General features: G+C 27.0%; 2 protein-coding genes and 1 long non-coding RNA gene across 3 annotated transcripts; 1 reads left to right on the top strand and 2 right to left on the bottom strand.

Moving 5' to 3' along the window:
• Positions 1-11,044: 11,044 nt before the first annotated feature.
• On the bottom strand, positions 11,045-15,861 carry LOC100876317 (uncharacterized). Its single transcript, XM_003704607.3, has 3 exons — positions 15,716-15,861; positions 15,481-15,564; positions 11,045-15,221 (listed from the first exon to the last, which is right to left on the bottom strand). The coding sequence occupies exons 1-3, from the start codon at positions 15,746-15,748 to the stop codon at positions 15,021-15,023; spliced, it is 318 nt and encodes a 105-aa protein (XP_003704655.1). The 5' UTR covers positions 15,749-15,861; the 3' UTR covers positions 11,045-15,020.
• A 718-nt stretch (positions 15,862-16,579) lies between these two features.
• Positions 16,580-20,156, top strand: Snap29 (Synaptosomal-associated protein 29kDa). The gene is made up of 2 exons (XM_003704608.3): positions 16,580-17,053; positions 17,299-20,156. The coding sequence occupies exons 1-2, from the start codon at positions 16,784-16,786 to the stop codon at positions 17,815-17,817; spliced, it is 789 nt and encodes a 262-aa protein (XP_003704656.1). The 5' UTR covers positions 16,580-16,783; the 3' UTR covers positions 17,818-20,156.
• Positions 20,157-20,198: 42 nt separating this feature from the next.
• LOC143265982 (uncharacterized) lies at positions 20,199-23,803 on the bottom strand. Its single transcript, XR_013040847.1, has 3 exons — positions 23,719-23,803; positions 21,347-21,458; positions 20,199-20,351 (listed from the first exon to the last, which is right to left on the bottom strand). It is a non-coding gene; the product is annotated as an uncharacterized LOC143265982 (long non-coding RNA).
• Positions 23,804-24,837: the final 1,034 nt, after the last annotated feature.

The raw sequence follows: 24,837 nt of genomic DNA, 5'->3' as shown, positions 1-24,837 counted from the left end.
CGTCATACAGCGTTATTCGCATCACAAGGTTTTACGTGTATCAATATTCAAAGTCAACATTTCGAACACCTGTAATACCTCCTCAAAAATTACGTATGTAAATTACCAATGTGATAATTGATGATTTATATGATACCATAAATCAGACTTTAAATTTTGAATGAGTTGAATGAGTTAAACTTTACACGATATATTGCCCATCGGAGTTGATGTCCGGTGACCCCGAATGACTTTCATGTAGGTCATGGTGTTTGTCTAAAAATAGAGTGTAAATAAAAAATCATATCACTCCGGTTAAAAAAAAGGTTACCTCTACCTGTAAACAAATTTTAGAGGGATGTGTTGAATGTTTAACATGGTTGGCACACATAGTTACATTGATACGTGAACACTGCGGTGCTTCTGTATTTGTTATTGTATACAGTAAAGGATGATTTATTATACTTGTTTAAGATTAACACAAATTCTCGACTACTTCAATATTACAGTTAAATAAAATAAGAGCTAGATAGTTAGTCCTGTAACATTTTGACTGCCATATCACCCACATATAAATACTGCTTAAATATCGATGCAGATCTAATAACTATATGACTAAAAATTTGTTAGCTTTCCTAACTGAAAATACTCGTATTAATTACTTGGAACTACGGAAAATAAATATAACAAAATTTTAAGAAAATATTCAGTAAGTTTTATTAGAAGTAAAAGTATTATCTAATAAAATTCTCAACTACTTCAATATAACAGTTAAATAAATTAAGAGCTAGCTGTATAGTAATAGCAGAACCATATGCTAAAAATCCAGCTATAACATAAAAATTGTATCTATAAATGTATTAGTCAGGAAAGTGAAAAAGTGAAAAGGTGCTAACTGGTAAGCAATAGCTGTTGATAGTTTGTCATGCCTAACGGGCAAACCTGAGTAGACAACCATAAGTACATTGACAGTTTATTCTGTAATAGAGTTGCACTTTCACGCGACACGCGATAGAAATTGAGCGGAAAGTACCTTGCTCTTGAGCAAACGCTGTGAAAAGGAAATTGCAGGCGTTTCGGAGGCTGCTTCTATCTACACGATTTCTCGCAAATTTCTAATCGACGTGGATCCGCTCGATTTATCAATGATACGCTCCTGGGTCGTTGTACTTCGTGACAGAGGCACATTTGGCTTAAATGGATGCACTCAATTAGTTTCGATGAACAATTTTAATTTAAAATAGTAAAATAGTTTAATTTTAAATACTTTGAAATATGATTATTGTAGTTGGATTATTTTTAGTAATTTTATGTAGACCTTTGGTACCGACTGATTATGTTAATGATAATTTATTGATAGCATTATATAGAATTATAATAACTCCTATGCATTTATAATAAAATTTGTACATAATTCGGAAGAAAAAATTGCAACAACATTTTCATTAATTTAATTAATGTATAAACATACCACTGACGTTTATTATAAATCGTTATTGCTTATAATATTATTGATGTAGATATTAATATATGTTAATGAATTTAATTGATAATAAAAGCACATATAAATAATAATATGTATTATAAATTATAAAGGGGATAAAATTTTAAAAGTTATCGTTGCTAAAACTTTTTTCATACTTCGCTTGTTGAAAATAATTGAAGAGTAGAAATAAAAAAGTCTGCGAGCATCGTTTTTCAGATAATTACTTCTCGTTCATAAAAAGACCAAAATAAATAAATATGAAAACACGAAAATCATTAAAAATTTTTATAAAAAACGAGTACTGATATATTTTCTCTATAAATAATATATTTCGATAATCGTTAGTAACAGAAATAAATTTTGGTGAACAAAAATTTTTTTTTAAAATGAAACTTTGATTTAATTATTCTTTTTTTCTATCATTGACAAGTAATTTTCTGTATGTACTTTCTTTGCTGATAAATTCATCTTTTTTTAATACTAACGATGAAATGCTTCTGTTTCTTCTTCTTTCAATGCAGTTAATAAATAGACAATTCAAGTTTCAAGAACTTCTGAAAACATTCGCGCAACAGTTTGTAAAATATTAGTATTATTAAACACAGCTCCTTCGATGTCGAACTATGTTCTGTGAAACTTAAGCTAACTTTGTTACTGCTGTTAAAGGCAGCCCCATTGTTGAAACCACTTTTCGTGCTCTCGATACTCGTTCCAGAACCAATAATTTATCGTTCTTGCTTTAAAACTGATCGAACTTTTCAAAGTGTTCGCTTTCTGTTAGTCGAAATTAATCTGACAACTTGTTCCAACGCGTTAGCCATAATTTTCATAAAGTTCCTGAAGTTTTAAAATTAGATTAAACTTCTTCGAAACTCGCTTCTCTATATTCCATAATGTTAAACACAAATACATATTGCTTGTTTAATATTAAAATAACAATTAATGAGACGAAAATTTTATTTACTTGAATGCAATTTTTAAATAGAAAAAATATATTGTTTATGTTAAATGGTTGTTACTTTATTTGTTATTGTAAGATATACATATATGTAAAATAAGAAACTAATTAACATAATAAATAGGGTTAATATTAATAAAATATAATATAACAGTAGTAATAATAATAATATGCATATATTCTATTAATAATATTTTTGACCCTTTAATATTTACTCTTTGTTTAAATTCTTCTTTAAAATTCATTGTCATACCTAAATATATTTTTCTAACAATTTTATTACAGTAAATCACTTATTAAGTGCATATGAATCACTTAATAACTACATTTAATTATCTTAAAAAGGTATAAATTTTTACTGTTATAATTTCGAATATAAATTTGTTAATGCAACAAGATATTTTACATAGATTTGTGTAAAAGAGCTGTTTATTATCTTTGCTAACAAATCACCGATAGTTTTCACTCTTAGCCACGAATTCCCGCAGCTGCTTGTCAGATTGATTAGAATTTGCATTAAGTGCAAGATTGACCTCATTTTTTTCTTCCAGTCTCGTAAAAATCTGCACGCACACATAGGCATTTTTGGAAGAACTTATACAGAAGATACGTTCAAATGTTTACTCTCTACCGTTTAATTTCGATTCTTGGTCTGTCTCCAACTCATGAATTGTTTGAAGAGAAAATGCTATTCCGCCGAAGAAATTGCATCTGATACTTTTTCTATTTTACTTGGGAAATAATTGTGCAAGAAAATAAAATAAAATTACCAATTACAAAGTTGATAGGATGTTAACACCAATAATTGATACTTATAATTTATAATTTATATGTATATTTATATTCATAATTTATATGTTATTATATGTATATTATTTTATTTATATATTTGTATATTTATATATTATTTATTATGTATATATATTATTTACAGTATTTATATTGTATATATGTGTTATACTACAGTATTATATATGTATAATAAAATATAATTAATATGGTATAGTATTATTCATAAAAATCTAAACGATCAATATGTATTTCAACTTTCATGAAAATAATTTAAATAAACAAAATTACTTTGCACTATATACTGCCACTTCATAAAATTATAAGCAGTATCAATTATTATAGTGATTAATAAAAATATTATGGTACACTGCTCAAAACATCTGTAAACTTTAATAGACTTACGGAATTCATCAAAATGGCGGATCTTGGATTCCTCATTCCAAATTGTAGAAATAAGAATCTTTATTAAAAAATATTAAGAGACAAACAATAAAAATAATTTAATAAGAAGCAAACAATACTGCTAAAAGACAAATAAACTGTATTATTTTATAAACTATATCATATAATTATATATTATGTCTCTCGTATTTCTTTTCAATCTGCAAATAATAGTTGCGAAACGCTCGTAAATCATTATTTATAGCAAATGGAACATAAATTGAACTTTGTTGCAAGACAATTTGCAACGCTTTCAAGAATCGAAATAATCGCTTTCACGTTATCAACGGTCGACGACTTCTTTCAAAGCTTTAGCTTTAAGCTGGCCCGGAAACGATGGAGACGAAATGCAAGAGCGGATGCAGCATAAAGCCACAGAAAGTAGGGTTTCAGCAAGGAATCGATCGGACGGTCTTTGCCTAAGGGGTGTTGGCCGAGTGCAGCGTTTATGGTTGTGGATGCACCATCATCGTCGCTCTTTCGAACCGGTCATCCGGTTGAATCATTCCGTCTGGTTAAAAGGAAAAGCGTGAGGTGCGACCGCATTGTTCGGTGAAAGTAAAAATTGACCGGTCAAACAGCAATTCAGCTGAAATAATTCTTTCGTCTTAAGAGATTACCTTCACAAATTTAATTCATAAACCGCATTTCTTTCACCAATACATGAAAATAGTACACTGAAGGATTGTAACGTTACTACGATTTTTGAGAAATTTTTGCAATGATGAATTATCTATTGTCAATTTTTTAAAAAGTAGTCGAAATAGAGACAAAACAATCTTTAATTTCTCAACATTTTATTTCTGATATGTAGTCAAGCATTTTGTATTTGTGTTTTTATTCTTACTTTATGAAACTCTTTATTTCCAATATTATTAATCAAAATTTTGTATTATATAAATTTTAATATTTATAATAATCATGTTATTTGCAACCGAATTTAAAGAAGTTATTGAAAACCAGTATTTGTAAAAAGCGAAATATTTATAAACTGTACGAGGAAGAATGAACGAAATATTGATTTCAGAAATAAAATCTGTACATTCAAAACATCGTTGAAAATTATAATTTCATTCTTTAATTCTAAAATCAATTTTTAAAATTTTTATTTTAATACTTACACGTATTACATTTTAAACTACTTACGACACCATATTGGAAATTATATAAAATACGTAATATGTAAAATTATATAAAGAACATAGAAAATGATTTTAAAAATGCGTTTAGAAGAAAACAATTTTATATAACTGCATACGGCTTTGTTTAAATAAAAATCATCATGATAGAGACTAGATAAAAATTTCTAGTCACATAATTGCATACATTTGTGTGCTCAAGGAACAATGGTGGTTGCATTACTATCTCATTCTTATTCAAGAACTTTTATTTCTTGTGGCATGAATCTTTTATAAAGAAAAAGTATTCTGTTGAATTCAAAAATTTGATAATAATAAAACTAAAAGATAAAGGCACTAAATTTTATTTGTTTTATTATTATATTAACTAGATCAAGTAAAAACAGCTACGAATATTTGTTACTTTTCTAATTACATTTTTACACCTCAATTATTTGTTTATTATACCATTGAAATGTACTGAATTCAACATTTAATTTTTATTTAGTAAAATAGCGATTTTACATGAAATACTACTAATATCAAAAATGCAAAATACAAAAATTTTAAGAAATACCTACATAAACTTACTTTGTATGATTACATAAAAAACTTCCAAGAAGAAACTAAATTTCAAACTAAATAAATCTCTGGGACATTTAGGGTAATGTTATAAAGTTTCCTCCTTAATACTGCCAATCCCATAATGCATAAATATGTAATACATTTACTTTAGAAATTCGATGTACGACCACTAAAAACCGATGAAACTTCAAACTGAATCTACTTCGAGCATGAATTTTTTAAACTCTTCTCCTGAGTGCACATTCCACAACGCGTTCTGAATAATAAATTGCACGATAGTACACATGCAAGAAATAATAACAGTTACATTTCCTGAATTCGACGATAAAAGACAAGATCTAAAATTTGAAAGTTAAATATTACTATGTATGTATTCTAGTTTGCTAACTAGTTAACTCGTTATTTGATTAATTGATAATCAAAAGCTAATACAGGATCACCGTATCTGAGAGAAATTTCGGAATTTATAAATTTATAAACCTTCAAGTTCTAAAATAACGAAGTATCTGAATTTTCAAATCTTAAAGTTCCCAAACTCGAATTTTTAAATTCCGAATTTTCTGAAATTTAAAAAACAAATTTCTAGTTGTTTAGATTTTCAAATTTTCCAATTTTTAAATGCCAGAATTCCCAAACTCAAATTTTCAAATTTCAAATTTCTAAACCCTAAAATTTCCAATTTATTAATTTTTAAGTTCGAAAACTTATAAATGTTCAAATCCCTAAATTCGCCAATTTTCAAGTCCCTAAGGTTTCAACATCAAATTTCCAGATATCTACATTTCTAAATCTCTAAATTTACAAATTTTCAATCCTCAAACTCTCAAATTTCTAAATTTTCAAATGCATAAAATTCCCAACCTCCAACTCTAAATTGAAAAATTTCTGAATTTCTACATTTTCAATCTCTCCAATTTCCAGCTTCTCAACTAACCAACATCCCGAATTTATAAATTTAAAATGTCCAAAATTTATAAACTTCAAATTTAACAATATAAAAATTTCTAAATTTCTGAATTTTTAAGGTTCTAAATTTTTCAACTCATCAGTTAAAATGGCTGATGCTCTCACCCGCATATCACCGTTTTATTCCTTCAACCACGGATAAGTAATCTACGGTTATCCACAGATACGATAATCCTACTATAATGTTAATTTATCAAAAGTTTTTAATTTAATTCTATTATCATATCTATCCTAGAAAGGAAACACGTACTTATATTTTCTAAGAAAAAAATGAATTTACTTTTCCTTACTGACTTTATATTACAGCGAGTTGGAACTTTAACAAGTTAACGGGTTAATATCATTGAAAATTTAAACCTCTTACGTAGAAAAGTATAGCTGAAGATGGTTAAATTTTTAAACTGCAGTTTCTTAGTTTTCTTTGCCGCTTACCTGCACGCTTCGTGACCTAAAAAGCTCCCAAATTTTGCGTAGAAATTAGGTAAATCGCACTCAACGTTATCGGTTCACGATACCCCGTAAACAGATGATTTCAAAGATTTCTCATCAAGGAAATGGGGTGACTTTTCTAGGCTAATCAAAGGCCTTTAAGGCTACCCCGTTGCGGACGATGTTAAAAGGAAATGAGTAATTGATTAGCCTGCTTTATCTGACCTCGTAGCAAGCATTTGAAACGCGGTTTTCAAACGAGTAACCTTGGTTTCCCTACCCGTGAAAATGGAAGCGAATATAATGCCTGGTCTTTCGCTCCTCTGGCACAGTTCAACCCCTTTAGGTCAATCGACACTCGAGTTCAAACAACTTAGCTCTGTTTAATAATATAAATACTAACGTGTTCGGGTAAAGTTGATTAATATCAAGACCTCTCTTAATATGAGAGCACACCTTGTCTTCGTAACAAAACTTTTAACAGTCGTGATTGCTGTTTTGTTACTTGTAAAATACTGTAAATTAGTTACATTTCAGAATGTGTATGCAGTTTATTAGTTAAAAGAATTGACAAGAACTTTCTCGAATACCTAATAATTTATTCTGTTGCAAAAAAATAGTATTTGTAGAAATTTGGCAATGCAAGTTTGCAACTTCTACTACAAATATTTTTTTTATCCCTTATAGTTTGAAAATTACAAATATGTGAACAAGTCTATTTCACTTCGAGGTTAGTTTTCATACTTTTAAAAGGACCATTACGCACGAATTATGTACAGCATTATTCTTACCTTGAATCACGCTATAATCCCATAACGTTTCATTTAAATTTGTGAGTACCGGTTCGTGGAGTTCCGTTGTAATTCGTGCCATAACACGTTTAGACAAAAACTTTGCTCTTAGAAAGTACGTTTCGCATCATTATCTATTTGAAAACTTTACTTGCGTGTTAAATTATTATTAGCAACAAAGCAAATGATTGTCTACTACGCTTTTATGAACATATTGATCCATAATTCCAATGATAGGGTAAAGTTACTTAATATGAAGACCTCTCCTAATATATGACCCTAACTTATCTCCGTTATGGAGCTTGTAAAAGTCGTTAGGATGATGCTTTATTTCGTAATTAACCGGTTATGTGTGTTTTATCGTCACATTGGTTTTAAAATCAATTAAACACTTTGAACAATCTCGTATTTGTGAAATACGTTGCGGAAAGTTTTTAAAGTGGTTCGATTAAATTACAAATGCCTCATGCTAGGTGTATAATCATTTTCTTAGATACTGTTACATAGAGCATGCGATGGAGTTTAAGACTTACTAATTACACATCATTAAGTAACGAAGATTCAGCCTCGAAGCTGCTTGATAGTTACAAACTTATGGTTTCCTAATACGAAACTCCTGAAAATTGTTATTATAAGCTGGATTTTGATGAACAAGTTAATCCTGAAACTTATCCTCTTGTATTTTTCACAAGTTGGGCACGTGAAATTTATTTTTTTAGCACTGCAGTCTTCATGGATCCATCGATAACACTTTGTATACTTAAGTTAACTTTATGCAGTTAACGATGAAAAGTATTATCGATGAACCAATCTATGATGATATAGAACTAGATTTCGTATGTTCAATTTACGAAAAAATGTAGAAAAAATAAATTTCAGGAACAAACAAACTAGATTTCATGTTAGAAATCCATTTTTTACGTGTGTATTTGTATAATTATCGTTTTTATTTGTGCAAAGTATTATTAATATGAAGCTACCAAAGTTTATTGTGCGTTCTAAAAAGTTGCAAGAAAGTACGTATAAAGTTATAAAAAGATGTATCAAATTTTAATAAAAGTGCTCTTAATTGACAGCTCGAATTTTTTAAATAAATAGGTTCTATATTAAACGACGCTGCCTTAATTTTTGTTCATAAGTAAAGCGTTCGTTAATTTCGTATAAAAAGCCTTGACTGCGCTCATCATAAACTTGCTAAACTTTCATCAAAATTAGCTAATAACGAAGAGTTCGTTAAAGCTATAAAGTAATATATGACAGCATAATTTCCTGTAAAAAAGAAATGATAACATTAAAATTATTTAAAACAGTTTATTTAAAATATTATACATTATGTATGTACGTACCGTGTGTGATGACTTTTTTCCGTTTTATAATGTCGTGGTGAATTCTTCACATTGTTAAAATAGTGTGAGAAGAAGTATGTGCCCGCTGAGGTAATAATCAATTAGTAATAACGAAGTAATAATCAAGTAATGGTTACATTGAAATGATAAATAAAAAATCATTTTTTTTAGAATAATTTCTAATCTTCAAAAAATTTATAAATTGTAAGGTTCAAATAAAAATGATCAGGTTCTGAATTTCGAAAAAATTTAAAACTTAAAATGTTAATTCTTCCAATAAATCCATTTTATTAACTCAGTTTATATATCATTTATTCACATAAACGAATTTAACCCCTAAACTTTTAATACAGTTTCAATACAATTCTTAAAAAAATTAAAAATCAAAGGAAAAGTTTAAAAGAAAATTAAAACAAAAAATTTTTAACACAATGAATTTAGTTCTATTAATTTTTCAGAGCGTTGTACATGATAAATGCTACAGTAATGAATCTCTAAAAAATAAAGTAAGGAGTTAATTAACTCAATGAGCATAAAATTCTTATCTGAAAAAGAAAAAGTCAAACGCAGACTATGTTACGGGTCAGATCAGTGTTAATCATAGAAAGGATATTCGTGTGTGATTCATGGTCTTAATATTCAAGATCGTACAGCTCATGGACACGTATTCCTTCTAAGAAGCTACTTCATAATAATTAACATACCGTGATGAAACATAAACTATAAAATTTGTGTTCCAAGACTCATACTGATATATAATTTTATTACAGCAATAAAATAAGGTAAATCTCATTGTGACCTGATTCTGGGTATAATCTAGTTGATATATTGGAAGCACATAAAAATCACTAGATAATAGCATAAACCTTCATGTTAGTGATGAGTAATAAAATAAATTTCAAATCATGTAGAAAATATTATACTTCGGCGTAGTTACACTTCACTGTATATTTTATAATATTCATAGAAGAAAATCTGCATTTCATGCAATTTGTAGATTCTACATTTCCCTAGGGTTAAACATACTGATTATCCACGTAGAACATGTTTCAACGTAATTAGATAAGTTGACACGTATTAAAGGATTTTAGAGATTAGAGTACAAGGTTTATAACATAACAAGGTTTTATAACATAAAAATTCCATGAAGTAATTCTTATTTTATATCGATTTGAATTTTAGATTCTGATGCAAATAAATAACAGAATTTTATTAGTTAGGTTAAAAAACACTATTTTATTAATAATTTATCATACAAAACATCTAGTGGGCAATAAATTGCAAGTTCAAAGGTTCTTCCCCATATATGACCCCTTTGCTTTAATTTGTTTAATACTGTTTCTTGTTATATTTACTTTCTTTACATTTTCATAAAACCATTTCTTTTTCCAAATTTTTAACAAATTTTGAAGCAACAATTTTAATTTATGATTTACGATATAGTTTTATCTAATTATCTCCTGTTTTAGATATAAAATTATCTACTCGAACACTTTTTAAACAAAATGTAAAAAAACTTGTGAATTTGTCAATCTAATACGTAACAATCATATGAAAGAATACAAATTCTGAAAATTTATGCTATCACAAAAACATTGTTACAATAATTTTTAAGACTCAAAATACTATTCGAAATAAAAATGAAATCCGGTACATTTTGCGTCTGCGATCAGAAAATTCTCATTCTGGAAATCGAGATACGGTGAGTAGAGATCATAAAATATCCAATCTTTTAAAAGGTCCAAAAGTGTATGAATAAAAGAAGCCTTTTGGACGATCGCGAAATACAAGCTGTTTTACATAATATCCCTAGCTCAAGGAATGATAAATTGTTGAAGATGAAGTTTCAACGAACACAAAAAATATACATCGTGTTCGCGGCGAAGCAAACATAAAAGAGCATGAATTCAGATTTTATTCAAAATATATTCCCATCGTTTCTGTCGATTAAAAAATAAAAAATATAGATAACAGATTAATAAGAAATATCTTTAAAAAAAAAATATTTTTTGATTTAACGATAAAAATAGTCAAAGTTAAGGATCACAGTGATTGCTAATAATCATAATGATTCAATTAAGGAAACATTTTATTTCTTTAATTAAATTGATTACACTCAGGAACTAATTTATCGGGGAAAGAAAAACTACTCGTTAATGATTTGCTACAGAGTTAACAATTTATTAGATAATAGTGTGATAAATATCTAAAAAGATACAATTTTTTGTCGTGTCATATAATTTCTGTATAACGTACATCGAAACATTTGAGCAATCGTGTATAATACAATGATAAACGATTCGATAAATTTCAACGCTGGGTTTAAACATTGTGCTACGAGAATTCCAATTTGAAAAATTCGACGAACGCTGATAATTTAAAAAATCTGCAAACAACCGTTTTGTAAAATGCTTGAAAAACATTTCCAACCAGAAACTTTCGAATGGAAACGGAGAAGAAAAATATAAAAAATATATTTCGATATTCTGTTTCACGATTTTCCTTAACATGCTGTTACAACAACAGTTTCGGGAAATTCAAATTGGAATCGAAATTATACAATTCTGTGAACCATTTGAACACCTAACGGAAATGAACAATGAATTTGTATGAAGTAATGGTCGATACATTGTATGCATTTATATTGTATTCAAGCGTGCAACATGCATTAAAGTTTCATCGATAACATTTGTAAAAAGAGGTATGCAAGGCGTTTAATTAAAAACGAAGCTAATCCTTCATTTTCTTCTCGTTTAATTATTTCATTACTTATTACGAAACACAAGTATTCATACATTTTCTACCAGAACTGATTTCATCGCAGACATCTAAAATATACAGAGTACAACAAGAATAAACAAATTCAATTTATATTGAATTGTATAACAAAATATAGATATGCAGAATTATACAATAACGATACAAATTTTAAACAATTACGTACATAGTCTTCGTTTTTATACACTCCTTTTTTCATACAATTGCTATTGATTTTTTTGTGAACAAAGGATCAGTGAGTATCAGAAGCATCACGTGTAAAAAGGTGAAATAGATCGAAAAACGTGATATGTAGACAGTAAAAGCAGATGTCCAAGAATCTGCGTTCAATTCTATCGAAATAAAACACACGATATATTTAATACTAATTGACCAAAATTTTTGGCACGTTTTAAATGTGTTCCAGACCATTTTTCTCTTAGCTTATCGTCTACGGCTATACTAGAAAACAATTTTAACGAGCATTAACGCTACTCGCCGTACAATCAGAGCCACGTGTACCAAATTATTCGAAAAAATTGTATCTTTCTTCGTATAAATTACACGAAGTTCTAATAACAATTCGAGATCGAATATTCTAATAATTTTCAAGACGAACTAGCAAGTTATTTGCTAACTTATTAATCTTTTAATAATCTACAAAATGTGAGGCTACAAAATTTCGTCTCCGATCAAATTTATGGTAATAATCAAGGAGAACGATTAATAATAATTTACTGTTTAAACGATAGAATATCTTTAAAAAATATTAACTCAGAAAAAGTCTGCACGAGTGAAATTTAAGATTCGCAGTGGTTCATGCAATTACGGACGATGTTATGTATAAAAATTTACATAACAGTACGCTCTTGTGCCCTATAAAAAGAGTTTATTCAAAAAGCAGGTGCCTTTGTTGAATGGCACGAGTATATTGCTGCAATAAAAAAATAAGTACACGTGACTGTGACTGACGTCACTACCATACATGTACATGTATTGTATGCGTCGATACAGTTTCATATAGATCAGATCTAATTGCTTAGATAAAGGCTAGAGGTCAATCTACGAGCTAATTTATATTTTCAGTTAACGACACATTTTATGCGATTGTTCAAAACTGTGTCTCGTTCATTCTACACGACCTTTTAGCTGAGATATAAATTAGCTCTAATAAACGTGTGAGTCACTGAGTATCACAAATATTTTCTTTCCTGAATTATTAGTATTGACTTAAAGGAGTATCTCGTGAAGAGTGATTACATTTAATAGGTAATTGAACTTCAAGTTCGAAGAAAATATCTAACCGCTTTACGATTATGAAACTCAGTTACTCCGTTCAAGAAAATGCCGCACGAACATTTACCTTTCTGCTTCTACCTGTTTCGTGAAAAATAGAACAGGTGAAAAAATAAAGGAGTAAGTCTGAGAATATACATTTAGCAAGTTTTGATTCTGACTTCCTTTCATTGATTCAATATAAATGCAAAAATCAGTTTAAAAGCTTTAATGTACAAATACACTGGTAAACTAAATATGTTATATGTGAATGGTATAAATGTATTTTTAAATGATTCAGAGTCAAAAAAACATTTTCTTGAAATGCACGTAATTGACCAATTTAAAGCATGTTGCTTGACACGCACATTATTAAATAACAGACTTCTCAACTTATATAGTATATATATTATACTAGAGTATAACTCCAACATAGTTTACATAGCTTGTTAAATGCACTCCTGTGTCTTAAGGCAATATTATTTTTGGTACTCTAATTTATGCCACTTTTGGCACATTTACCCTTATGTCATAAAATATGCCTGCCATTTTTTGCTACTTTACACATGTACGTACATACAATAAAATTTATCTGGTAGACAGAAAACTTTATAATTATAACAATGTTTGCTTCTGTATACATAAGTCATTGTTTAAAATACTAGAATTGAGATTACTGATTGTAAAGAATAATGTCAGTTATACAGATTGAATGTAAGAGTTAATAAAATTATTGTTGAAGTGAAAATGGTTTTGTAAGCACTAATATATTTCATCTATGTATAAGGTAATTATTCTAATGCAATTTGCATAATATTTAGTAGATGAAAAGTACGATCTTTATGGCAATTAAATACTATTAGAAACATATTTAAGCTTTCATTTATCCAAAAGTTTGACTTTTCTTTACTCATTAATTTAATTTAACTGCATGAAACATAGAAGTCTACTAATGAATTACGCTGAATAAAGATTATAATACATATATGTACTTTTTAAAAATCATCATCATAAAATTTAATCAATAAAACTTCTTTTAAACAGATATTATCATAATGTCACTCAGTATATTACTATTATAGATAAGTACATATTCAGCTGTTATATGTATATTAACCCATACAATAGGGCAACAGAAAATTATTTATGTACTCTATTTGGTACTGTAATCATATATTCTACATAAATGAAATATTTGAAAATGTTATTTGAATCTAGATTTAATTAATCAGTGATGATTATTTGAGCACTAAAATTATTCTGATTTTTATATAATTTTAAAATAACTTCTCAATATATTTGAAGAAACTTCTAAATTACTGGTAAATAAAAATTATAAATAATTTATTTCTGTACTGAACTTATTTCTCATTAAACCTTACTTGCCCTCCCATTTCATGTGGACATACAAGCATATAGATTGGCCCCAAATATCGCACTTATGGAGGAAGTCAAATAAATTATTTATTAATTATATCTGTTGATCCCTATTTATGCTATTCATGAACCAAGTATGTACCAAAATTGAAAAATAAATCATACCAATAGCGAAACCAGATTAATAATGATAAATATATTGTTCTGCAAGTAAGATCAATTAGCTGTTTTCAAATAGAGACAAAAATAATTTACAAAATTACTGTCACATGTTTTGTTATCTATTAAATTTGCAATCCTTATAATATAATGTGACGAAACCTTGAAAAATATAATAGCATTAGTTGCCTTTAGACTGTAGGAAAATCTATATTTAAAGTTATAATGATTTTATTGCTATTAAACTAAATATTTTTTGCAAATATGTAACTTATGGTTATTATTGCATTATAAAATAAACTAAGTCTGACTACTAAATTATTGCAATTAAAAGCATTTAAAATTAAGGAAGCTTTTTGTATTAAGTAAGAAAGTAAAAAAAATTGTTCTTTAATCAAGATTACTAATACCTATTTCTTCTTTTAACAAGATTAATATTTGTTAATAAATTTTTAATCTCTTTAATTTATGTAACTGCAAATCATTACTGATTGCAAAATATTTTAAGAACTACAAAAATAAATTAATGATACATAAAAAAAATTATGAAGCATTCTGGTTTTATTTTAACTGTGGATTTTTGTTCTGTCCTACTATTTTATTACGCAGCAAATTAAAATGACCATGCACCTGAATTAATTGCGCTTTGAGAGATTCTGAAAGTTGCTTTTGTAATTGTTGAACCTCCAATATTTCTTCACGAAGAGTTTGATAATCTTTTGTAACTTGATGAACAGACCGTAACAGACGAATCACAGAAATCTGTTAAAAGTAAAACAAAAAACAACATAAAACTAAGAATCCAAAGGATGTCATCAGAAGGATGTAAGAAACATAAATTCACCAAATAAATAAACTTATAATTTTTCTTTTTTACAAATAAATATTTGACATTTAAATAATCAACACTGAGAAATAATAATAGTAACTAATATTCTCAATTAAATTGCTTTAAATGAATGAAACACAAAGAATGTTTATTTACATTTTACTTCCGAGTAACGTTTTAATCAAAACATACCTCATTCTCTGGATCTTCAAATTCTTTTTCAAAAGCGTCAATTTGCCAAGCAATCATATCTAATTTTCCGTCCGCCTTTTGAACCTGTAACATTAAAAAATTTAAAAATTATTAAATATTATCCGTCAAAGAATAGCGTTTGACATTTAAAAATTAACCAAGTATGAAATTCGCTAAGATTATGAATGGGTATTTGTCATATAAATTTTGAAAATAATTTAAAAATAATACTTACACTTTGTTCAAGATGCCCAATTGCTGATTCCATGTCAATTGTTATAAATAATAATAGATTATTTTAAACGAAAAAGCAGTTGCTGGTAGAACGCTCACGCGAAGCCGACGGTTACTTTCACGCGCTAGAATCGATATGCGCTTACTGAGAAGTTTGAAAAGCAGACAGGAGATTTATTTAAATATTTCGACACTTGGTGGCAGCACCTTACCTGTCATTTTTAATATCATTTACGGCTGCGTAGAAACTGTTTTACCAGCTGTGCTTGAATGCGGCCGATAAAAAATGTGATTGAATAACATACATGAAAGTAACTGCACAGTTAATATTTTTATCTTTTCTTTAAATGTTAATTAATAATAAATTTCATTTCCATTGAAATTTTATAACAAAGAAATTGATTTTTGAAATGAATTACCAAAAATGAAAGTTAGAAAATCGCGCCAAATAAAATTATCCTATTCCACGAACAAAGGAATTAGCTAGACGAAATTTCGTTCTTATTGCGCATGTTGCGCATCTATAATAATGTATGAGCGCAGTTAAAATGATCCTAATACCAAATGGATATATACCCAGCAGACAGAAAATTTCATGATTCTACGTTCTTAAAGCCTTTTGAAACAATATTAATTTATCAATTTAATTTTATTAATTCTCACCTCCTACTGCTAAATATAAAAGAAGATATTTTGTACAATGAGTGTAATATACTACTATAAAAATTATATAAAAAATATAAAACTCTTTATCCACTGTATATATTTCTAACATCATGACTGCTATAAAAAGCGCATGCGTGTTACCATAGATCATAAAACACGTAGAACTAAACTCAATTTAATGTGCGCAGAGAAAATGCAAACTCGTGCAATTACGAGTGTTTCGAATAGAATAGATATAATGTATCCAACTTTTAAACATTGTAGCGACTGGTGAAAACGTCGCCATTTTCCCCCAAGCCAATCGGTCCCCAGTATATCTACGAATGTCGAAGCGTAAGGCGATATAATTCGGCTTTGTAACAGTTTTGATATAAAAATTGTTAAGCGCGAAGTATACTAAAAGATGGCCAGTCAAAACTATTTAAGTGATCCAAAAAATCCATTTTTTTCTCTCGAAGATGATATCGACGATGAAACATTTCTAAATAGTGCACCTCCAAGGTCCTCTGGTCATAGTTTCAATCATTATAATAATTTTGATAATGATCTGGAACAAAAGCATCAACAATTACTTCAAAGGAAGAAGGAGATAGAAGAACGGACAATACATTCGTCAGAAAGATCTATTTCGCTGCTCAGAGATTCCGAACAGATTGGAGCTGCCACTGCTGAGGTAATTTCAAAAATCACTATTTAATTGCGATAATAACTACCAATTAAAGTAATCTTTTGTTATGTGTCATATTTTAATACATTTCTTGGAATAGGACACCAGCTAAATTAAAGTTGTTTTCATTTACTTTTGGTGAATAATGAAATGTTTTTATAAAACTTGTCTGAGCATACTGAGCAATTCAACTGTATTAATGGAACTGTTTTATAAATGTTTATATATAAATATTAATGATCTTATTTCAGGAACTGATTAGACAAAGAGAGCAATTAGAAAGAACAGAAAAGAGATTGGACGATATCAATAGTACATTAAGATTTAGTCAGAAACATATTCAAGGAATAAAAAGCGTATTTGGAAGCCTTAAAAACTACCTTAGTGGTAAATCGTTGGATGCGCCTATACCATCTACTATATTATCAGAATCTTCTAGCTCTGAATCTATGGCATCACCTGCTTTATCTAATTCTTTGGAACAAGTACAGACTAATATAGCTAGTACAAGTCCTATGTTAAAGTTACGTGGCCTGGATGATGAATACGAAGGTACTAATTCACCCAGTAGTAATGTAAGCAAGATTTTAGAAAAGAATTTAGATGAAATGAGTGGTTCATTAGCTAGATTGAAAGGCTTAGCGATAGGATTATCAGAAGAAATAGATTTACAAAATGATTTAATTGATAATATAACAGATAAAGCAGAAAAAACAGATATAATGTTACAAAAACAAAACAAAGATCTTACTCATTTATTAAAAAAATAAATAATGTATCCTATTACACATGTAATGAAAAAATGATAAATTTCACATATTTTAAAGCTGTAAAGTTCTGTGTAATTATATAGAAAACATTACTGTCCTTAGTTAAGTCTGGAAGATATTACGTTATAATGTTTATTTTTGAAACTTGTTATTTAATATTTTGTAAAATATTATTTACAGAAATGTAAAATATCACAACAAAAAACACAAAAGAAATAATGCACTTGTATATTCATTCAGAAATCCATTTCTTTTGTATCTGTTGTGTATGCTATACAATATTTAAATTTAAAGTTACAGACATCATATAAACTTTTTTGTTACTTGTTACTTTTGTTACATATTTCTTTCTTCTGAAAATTACTGAATTAAAATTTTGACTATATTTTTCTATTGAAATTAAAATTAAGCTTTTTATTTATTAATAAGTGAACTCAGAATTATAAAAAGATACTGTGATAAAAGTGCAGACATTAACAAATAAGTAATATTGGTATTTTATGACAGTTCAATGTCATTATTGAATTTTAATAAAGTTACTGAAAACCTGAAAATTACTCTGAATAACATTTAAATTGGAAAGACTTCATATAAAAGTAGAATTTTAAAGACATTATTTATATTTTTAAAAAATATAGTTTGTTTTAATCATAATGAATAACATTTACATTATAGGAATATATACATATATATGTATATATAATTTTAAAAACGATGTTCTCTTTATTTAAAATTACTTAATTATAATGATCTATCTTGATACTTTTGCTATACATTTTATATTGTCGCATTAAGATATATTATAATAGATCAATTTATTTTATAAATATTTTGATGTTAAAATATGTAGATATATTTAATAAAGCAAATTTTGTATGTAAGAGTATTAGAGATAATATATACTTGTTTTAATTGAAGTTAATGCTATTATACATACAAACATACTTGATTTGGCCTATACATATCTTTCCTTTTAGGTAATTAGTTGTAATAAGAAATGTACAAACATTTACACAGATTATAATTGTTATTTATGAAACACTCTTACTATTTCCATTATGAATTAAATGATCTGCAATACATAGTTATAAGATAGTAACATAAATTTTGATAATAATGTAAACATAAACACAAGATATATTATAACTTTAAAAATATAAATACATACATATACAACCAACAAAGGAGTTCCATTTAAACATTTACTATTTATTCGGTATATAGATGGAACTTGATGGTTTTAAAAGTAATGTTTGTTTGTGTGTAGTACACAGTGGGACAATAGTGTATATTTTTGGATATTTTGTTATCTTTTGAAAGACTAATTATATCGTTATTAAAATTGGTGGAAATGTTAAATAAAATACAACACTGGAAATTCTATAACTTACAGTAAGAAAAAGATTTACCAAACTTTGTTATAGAAAATTTTAAGTTATAGGAAAATTAAATTAATTGATTTACTTTATTATATAAGTTTAAACATCTTTTTACTAAAAAATTCATGTATTTTTATTTGTTGGATTTAACTAAAACCAAAAAAATTATTCATGTCAAAAGATAAATCTTTTTATTGAAAAAAGTAAGTAACTTCTAAAATATCAGTTTGATATAAAAATAATTGTAGTTTCTAATTATCAACTTTGAAGCAACATATTTAAGTTCAACAAACATTCATTGAAAAGAGTTATTTTACACAAAATCACTTTCTATTGTGAATATAAAAATTTATATTCAAAGTAAAATATTATGTAGTGTATGAGATAAATAAACATTTTTTGTGGAAGTACTATGAATATTTTTGTTGACAAAATAATTCAGATTATACAATACATATTAATTGTTAAAAATTAAAATTTTAAGGAGCAATAGAATTTTTCGTTGTAATTTATCTTTTCTAAGAAAATCGTCCTACTGTGCACAGTTATCTAGGCCAATTAGTGCAGGTTTAGAAAAAAGACAAAATAAAAAATAATTTTTATGGCTGGTAACATAAAAATTTGTTTTTTGAATGATCAACACCTTAACAGTTCATCCTCAATCCACATAATCATAAACGTATAGTTATTGAACAATACTATTTTATATATTTAGCAAATGTAATGTAACTGTTAGAGTTAAGTTACTCGTAAAGATAAAGTATATGGTAATTATAAGTAATTCAATACACTGCCATTGTTATTCAACATAATACATGTGTATGTTACAGTTGTCGAAGTATAAATATACTGAAACATTTCATGATACGAATCTTTACACATATACTTTATATATTAATGTTAACAATGTTAAATTTAAAATAGATTTTGATGTATGTACAAATGTATCAGGTTTATATATAATTGTCTCATAAAGGTACTGAAAATTATAAAACTGATTCATATTTATAATAATGCTTTATTTTTATTTAATAATACAATTGGCCTAATATAATATTTTTAATAACATAATCCTGTTTTGCTTGATTTGTTTATTTCTTGTTATCCTTTTATTAAAATATTATGGTTGTGCAGTAGTAGTCGTAGTAGTTGTTTCTGTAAATAAGTAGAATTATTAAATTGCATAATACTAAAATAGTACTTTAAAAGAAAATTTCAAAAATATAAATCATAAAATAGGTAAACTCAGGTAAAGTATTAAAACTTGCTTTTTTTGAAATCATAGTAGATATCGATTTCATTTCTTTTTTCTAATGAAATAGAGCAGAAAATTAATTATTTAATATAATTGATTATTCATCGCTCTTTTTAAACAAAAAGATTACTAAATAATAATTACATTGAATTGCATAATAACTAGTTACTGAATTAAATATTTGAAAAATATGTTGTTAATCCTCTATAGCTAAAAAGGTATCGTAATAAATAAAAATAACATTTTATTCTAATTAAAAGATCTCCATATTTCTTTTTATTTTGTCGAAATTTTTATTTTAAACTTTTCGAATTTATTACAAAAATTATTCGTTATACTGAAATATCTTCGTTTTATTTTAAAGTTATATTTGAAAATTACTCAAATAATTCGTGATTCTGAGATTTAGTATTCATTTCACTTAAATCAAAATAAAAAATGGTATTTCTTCGCTTTTCCATTTTAGTATGAACAAAATATTTGCTCGTAAAATCAGTTTAACTGTATTAATCAGTGAAAACAAAAACGTATATCAACATTATTTATTTCTGAATACTGATATGGTGTTCATTAACGTCAAAACAATGAGTAAAAATGTGATATACATATCGTTATATCATTCGAGAAAATGGTTTTGACGTACCAACATGTACGTCACTCGTGCAAATGACAGGTATGCCTTTGATAACTAAACACGTTATCCGTTGCAAATAGATTAATTAAAAAAAAAGTGAAATCGATATCTATTACGGTTTCGAAGAATCTAGTTTCTGACTTGTAACACTTTATGTACCAAATGTCGTAAGTTCGTTAATATGATTTTATATCTAATAACAGAATCGAATATTCAACATAAATTAACTTTTAAATAATGTGTAAATTCACTGTGCATTACCTGCTGTACCATTATCATTTTGCCAACGTCTACGACCTCCTCTACAACCCGCTTTTCCATCACGACGTGGAGACGCAGGAGGTAAAGTATTCATGGTAGCTACTGCACAGGTCTGTTAACAAAATATATTATTAAATAAATATTACTAAAATATAAATAATTTTAATACAGAGTGGATTGAAAGTAACAACTTGATTTTAACATATAACTATGTAGAAACTATTATATTTATTTAAAAGACTAATTTATATATACATATATGTTCATGTGTATGGGAATAACTTATTCTGATAAGCGAAATCAAAATTGACAATTAAATATGAAAACGAAGGAAAATTTTACTGTTTCTTTCTGTCGATTAATTGTAACTTGATATTGAGTTAATAGAATGGATAAAATAACTTTAATCATGAAAAAATCGAAATAATTCAGCTAATTCTAGTACGTTCTATTAATGAAGATAAATTAATACAGAGAAATGCTAAAGATAAACCAAATTGTTACAATTAAATTTATATAAATAAAAATTTCTGTGTATATTTTTGCGTTTTGATTTTACATCTCATATTTTTCTTTTGGTTTTTTTATGATTATGTCTGTTGTAATGTTTGATTGTAGACAGTAATGTTACATTGTTCCTGACAATGATTTTAAATTTTTATTAAATATTTTGAGCGACGATATGCTTGAAAACTAACGATTATTAAATTAAATCAAAAGTTTCGCAAAGAAGTATATTTTTAAATAAAAAAATATTTGCGTTGCAATTTAAAAGTACTAATGAAAATAAATTTTATAGAATCGAAAATTTATTTAAATTTATTCCATTCACTATCATATCTACTGTTTATCTAAATGGCCAGAGTGTTGATATAACATTTTTCGTTATTATTTTCCATTACATAACAATTGTAGCCGGTAACTATGATACTTTTAAGATATTTATCTTGTTACATGCAACCGATGTTGTTTTCAACCTCGGTCATTTATAAATCTAAAACATTTTTTCTCGCTGAAAAATATGAAAATATTCGTAATAACACATTTAGACAAACTAATTTAAACAAACAAATAAATAAATTAAATCTAAATATTTTAAATGGCAAATTATAATTAAACGACAACAACGAAGATTAACAAAATATATCGTAGACTAACATTGATTAATTGTTTCGAGTAGCTAAATAAATTTTAATAATATAAATTTGAGTTAGTAACTTGTAAAATTAGTAAGTTTTCTAATAAACAGAACAAAATAATGATTCGTGAAAATGCGTCGGTGTAATTATATCAATAGATAAAGGAACGCCCTCAGCAACGCAGATCTCGAAATTATATAATGAAGTATGTTACTCAAAATATTAGTTGGTAGTCAACAATATAAAAACAATAAATCAACATAATTAAAACAACAATATAAAATAACATATGTTAAAACAAATTGATAAAATAATACTGCTTCAAAATTAAAAATTAATACGAAATAAGATGAAGTGGGATAAGTGCAGACTGATTTTAGTAAAGTTGGTATTTAAACGTAAGTATTTTCAGTCTGCTATGTTAATACTTAACACTATCGATATCGAACGCTTTGCAAAATTACTACTATTTAATTAATATTAACTAGGACCTTAATTTTCCTTGTACATTTTGATTTTTATAGGAAATTGTTTAAAATGTCAACAACTCTGCACTTTCCCCGAAAATGGGGTAAGAGCGTAACTTGAAGTTAAATACTTTGAAACTTTATTTCATGTGCAATGGGGCAAGAGCAGAATTATTAACAAATCTGCTATAAAATGCTTTTTACTCCATTATGCAAATACTCTATACTGCAAACAAGTACTCTTAGCTGAAATATAAAAGAGGATATAGTGAAACAAAACAAGGAAACAAACATACTAAATGGAAAAATTTCGTTCATATTGTAATAAAAATAGCCTGTATACGCATTTGCCCCGTTCACGAACTTACCCCACTTCACCTTACATCATGTATATTACATCTCTAAACCATCACGATAAAATTTAATATAAATATTAAAATTAACTATTTTATAAATCATGTTCGCCAAAAAATAAAACGTTACTTTACTAAAAGTGCTTAATTACTAATATATCACAACATTTTATTGTAATAATGTATAACAAAGTGTTTTCTCCTTAAAAACTCTACATTGATACTAATTAATGATTTTAATTCTTAGTTTATGAATTTTTTATGGTTTTGTCAGTTTGAAGACATTGGCGAAATTTTGCACGCATTACACACTTTTTATTTATCAATAATATTTAAATAAAAATTGTAACTTATGAGTTAGAATATTATAAGATGAGTCAAAATAAAAATTAAAATTAATATTAAAACTATACCGCAATGCAGAGCAACACAAAAAGGAAGAAGTGTACGTTGAACAGCTTCATCTTAAAGAAGTTTTTGAACTATTATGGCTTGATCTTACGTGTATTTATACTTATTGCATGGTACAATTATGGTGCTTATCTTATATCACAAAAACACGGTATAGTGACATTTCCTGCAATCTTCTACATTAATTAATACTACACTTTATCGCGGAATATGATCAAAATAAAAATATACATTTTCGAGTTCATCGAAATATAGCAATTATTTTTATTACATAATTTGGTCACAAACTTATTTTTACAGATTTCAATTTTCTGTTAATAAAAATTTACACTTGAATATTAAAAACAGTTCACCTATTTTTCTAAAATTTATTGTTTATTTCTATGTAAAGTTAATTAATTTTTGACTATTATAAATTAATGTTTATTGCTAATTGTTTTATGTTCAAATAATATTTGTCGTACAACTTTCCAGTTTCTTTGACTTAAAATTTGAAACTTAAAGAGAAGAGGTAATTTTGATGTAAAATTTATTTTCAATAAACAAATAATTTTGCACAAAATAATTTTTTATAATTTTTATTTGTACTATTCCTTATCAATTGACGCATACAAAAGAAATATTTTACATCTGTTATTTCAAATGTCGTTTTGTAATTATTGACATATTCTACATAGTTGAATCATATTATAACGCAGAAGCATGTCCGTGAGTTACGCTGACAAGGGACATCACCAAGGTGTTACACGCCGATTTTAATGAAATTGACATATGTGGTAGCTTTCGAAAAATCATTTGACACGTATTTTTTTATATCTGCGAACATCCATGTTGAGGGGGTGAAAATAGCCCTCAAAGTTCGGGATTGAAAACACATTTTCCTTAATATCTCGGAAACTAGAGGGTGTAGGAAGGTGAATTTTTTTTTTAAAATTGTGTAGTTTTTAGTCAGGAATTTAGTTAGTGACAAAAATTTTGGGAGAAATTATTTATTTAAATAATATATTTAAAAAATGCACTTTTTTTTCAATTTTTCACCCTAAATGCAGTTCGATTTTTTTGCAGCTTTGTATACTAAAAATATGGATCAAAATAGAGGATACGTGTTTTTGGAATTTTCT

This window comes from Megachile rotundata, chromosome 2 (genome assembly GCF_050947335.1).
Source record: "Megachile rotundata isolate GNS110a chromosome 2, iyMegRotu1, whole genome shotgun sequence".
NCBI lineage: Eukaryota > Metazoa > Arthropoda > Insecta > Hymenoptera > Megachilidae > Megachile > Megachile rotundata.
The sequence above is the reverse complement of the archived record's forward strand: the minus strand, read 5'-3'. Positions and strand labels throughout refer to the sequence as shown.

Coding starts and splice junctions, on each gene's coding strand:
- Snap29 (XM_003704608.3), top strand. CDS start 16,784: ATGGCCAGTCAAAACTATTTAAGTGATCCAAAAAATCCATTTTTTTCT. Junction 17,054..17,298: donor TTGGAGCTGCCACTGCTGAG/GTAATTTCAAAA, acceptor ATCTTATTTCAG/GAACTGATTAGACAAAGAGA.
- LOC100876317 (XM_003704607.3), bottom strand. CDS start 15,748: ATGGAATCAGCAATTGGGCATCTTGAACAAAGT. Junction 15,565..15,715: donor TTGGGCATCTTGAACAAAGT/GTAAGTATTATT, acceptor TTAATGTTACAG/GTTCAAAAGGCGGACGGAAA. Junction 15,222..15,480: donor TTGAAGATCCAGAGAATGAG/GTATGTTTTGAT, acceptor TACTTTTAACAG/ATTTCTGTGATTCGTCTGTT.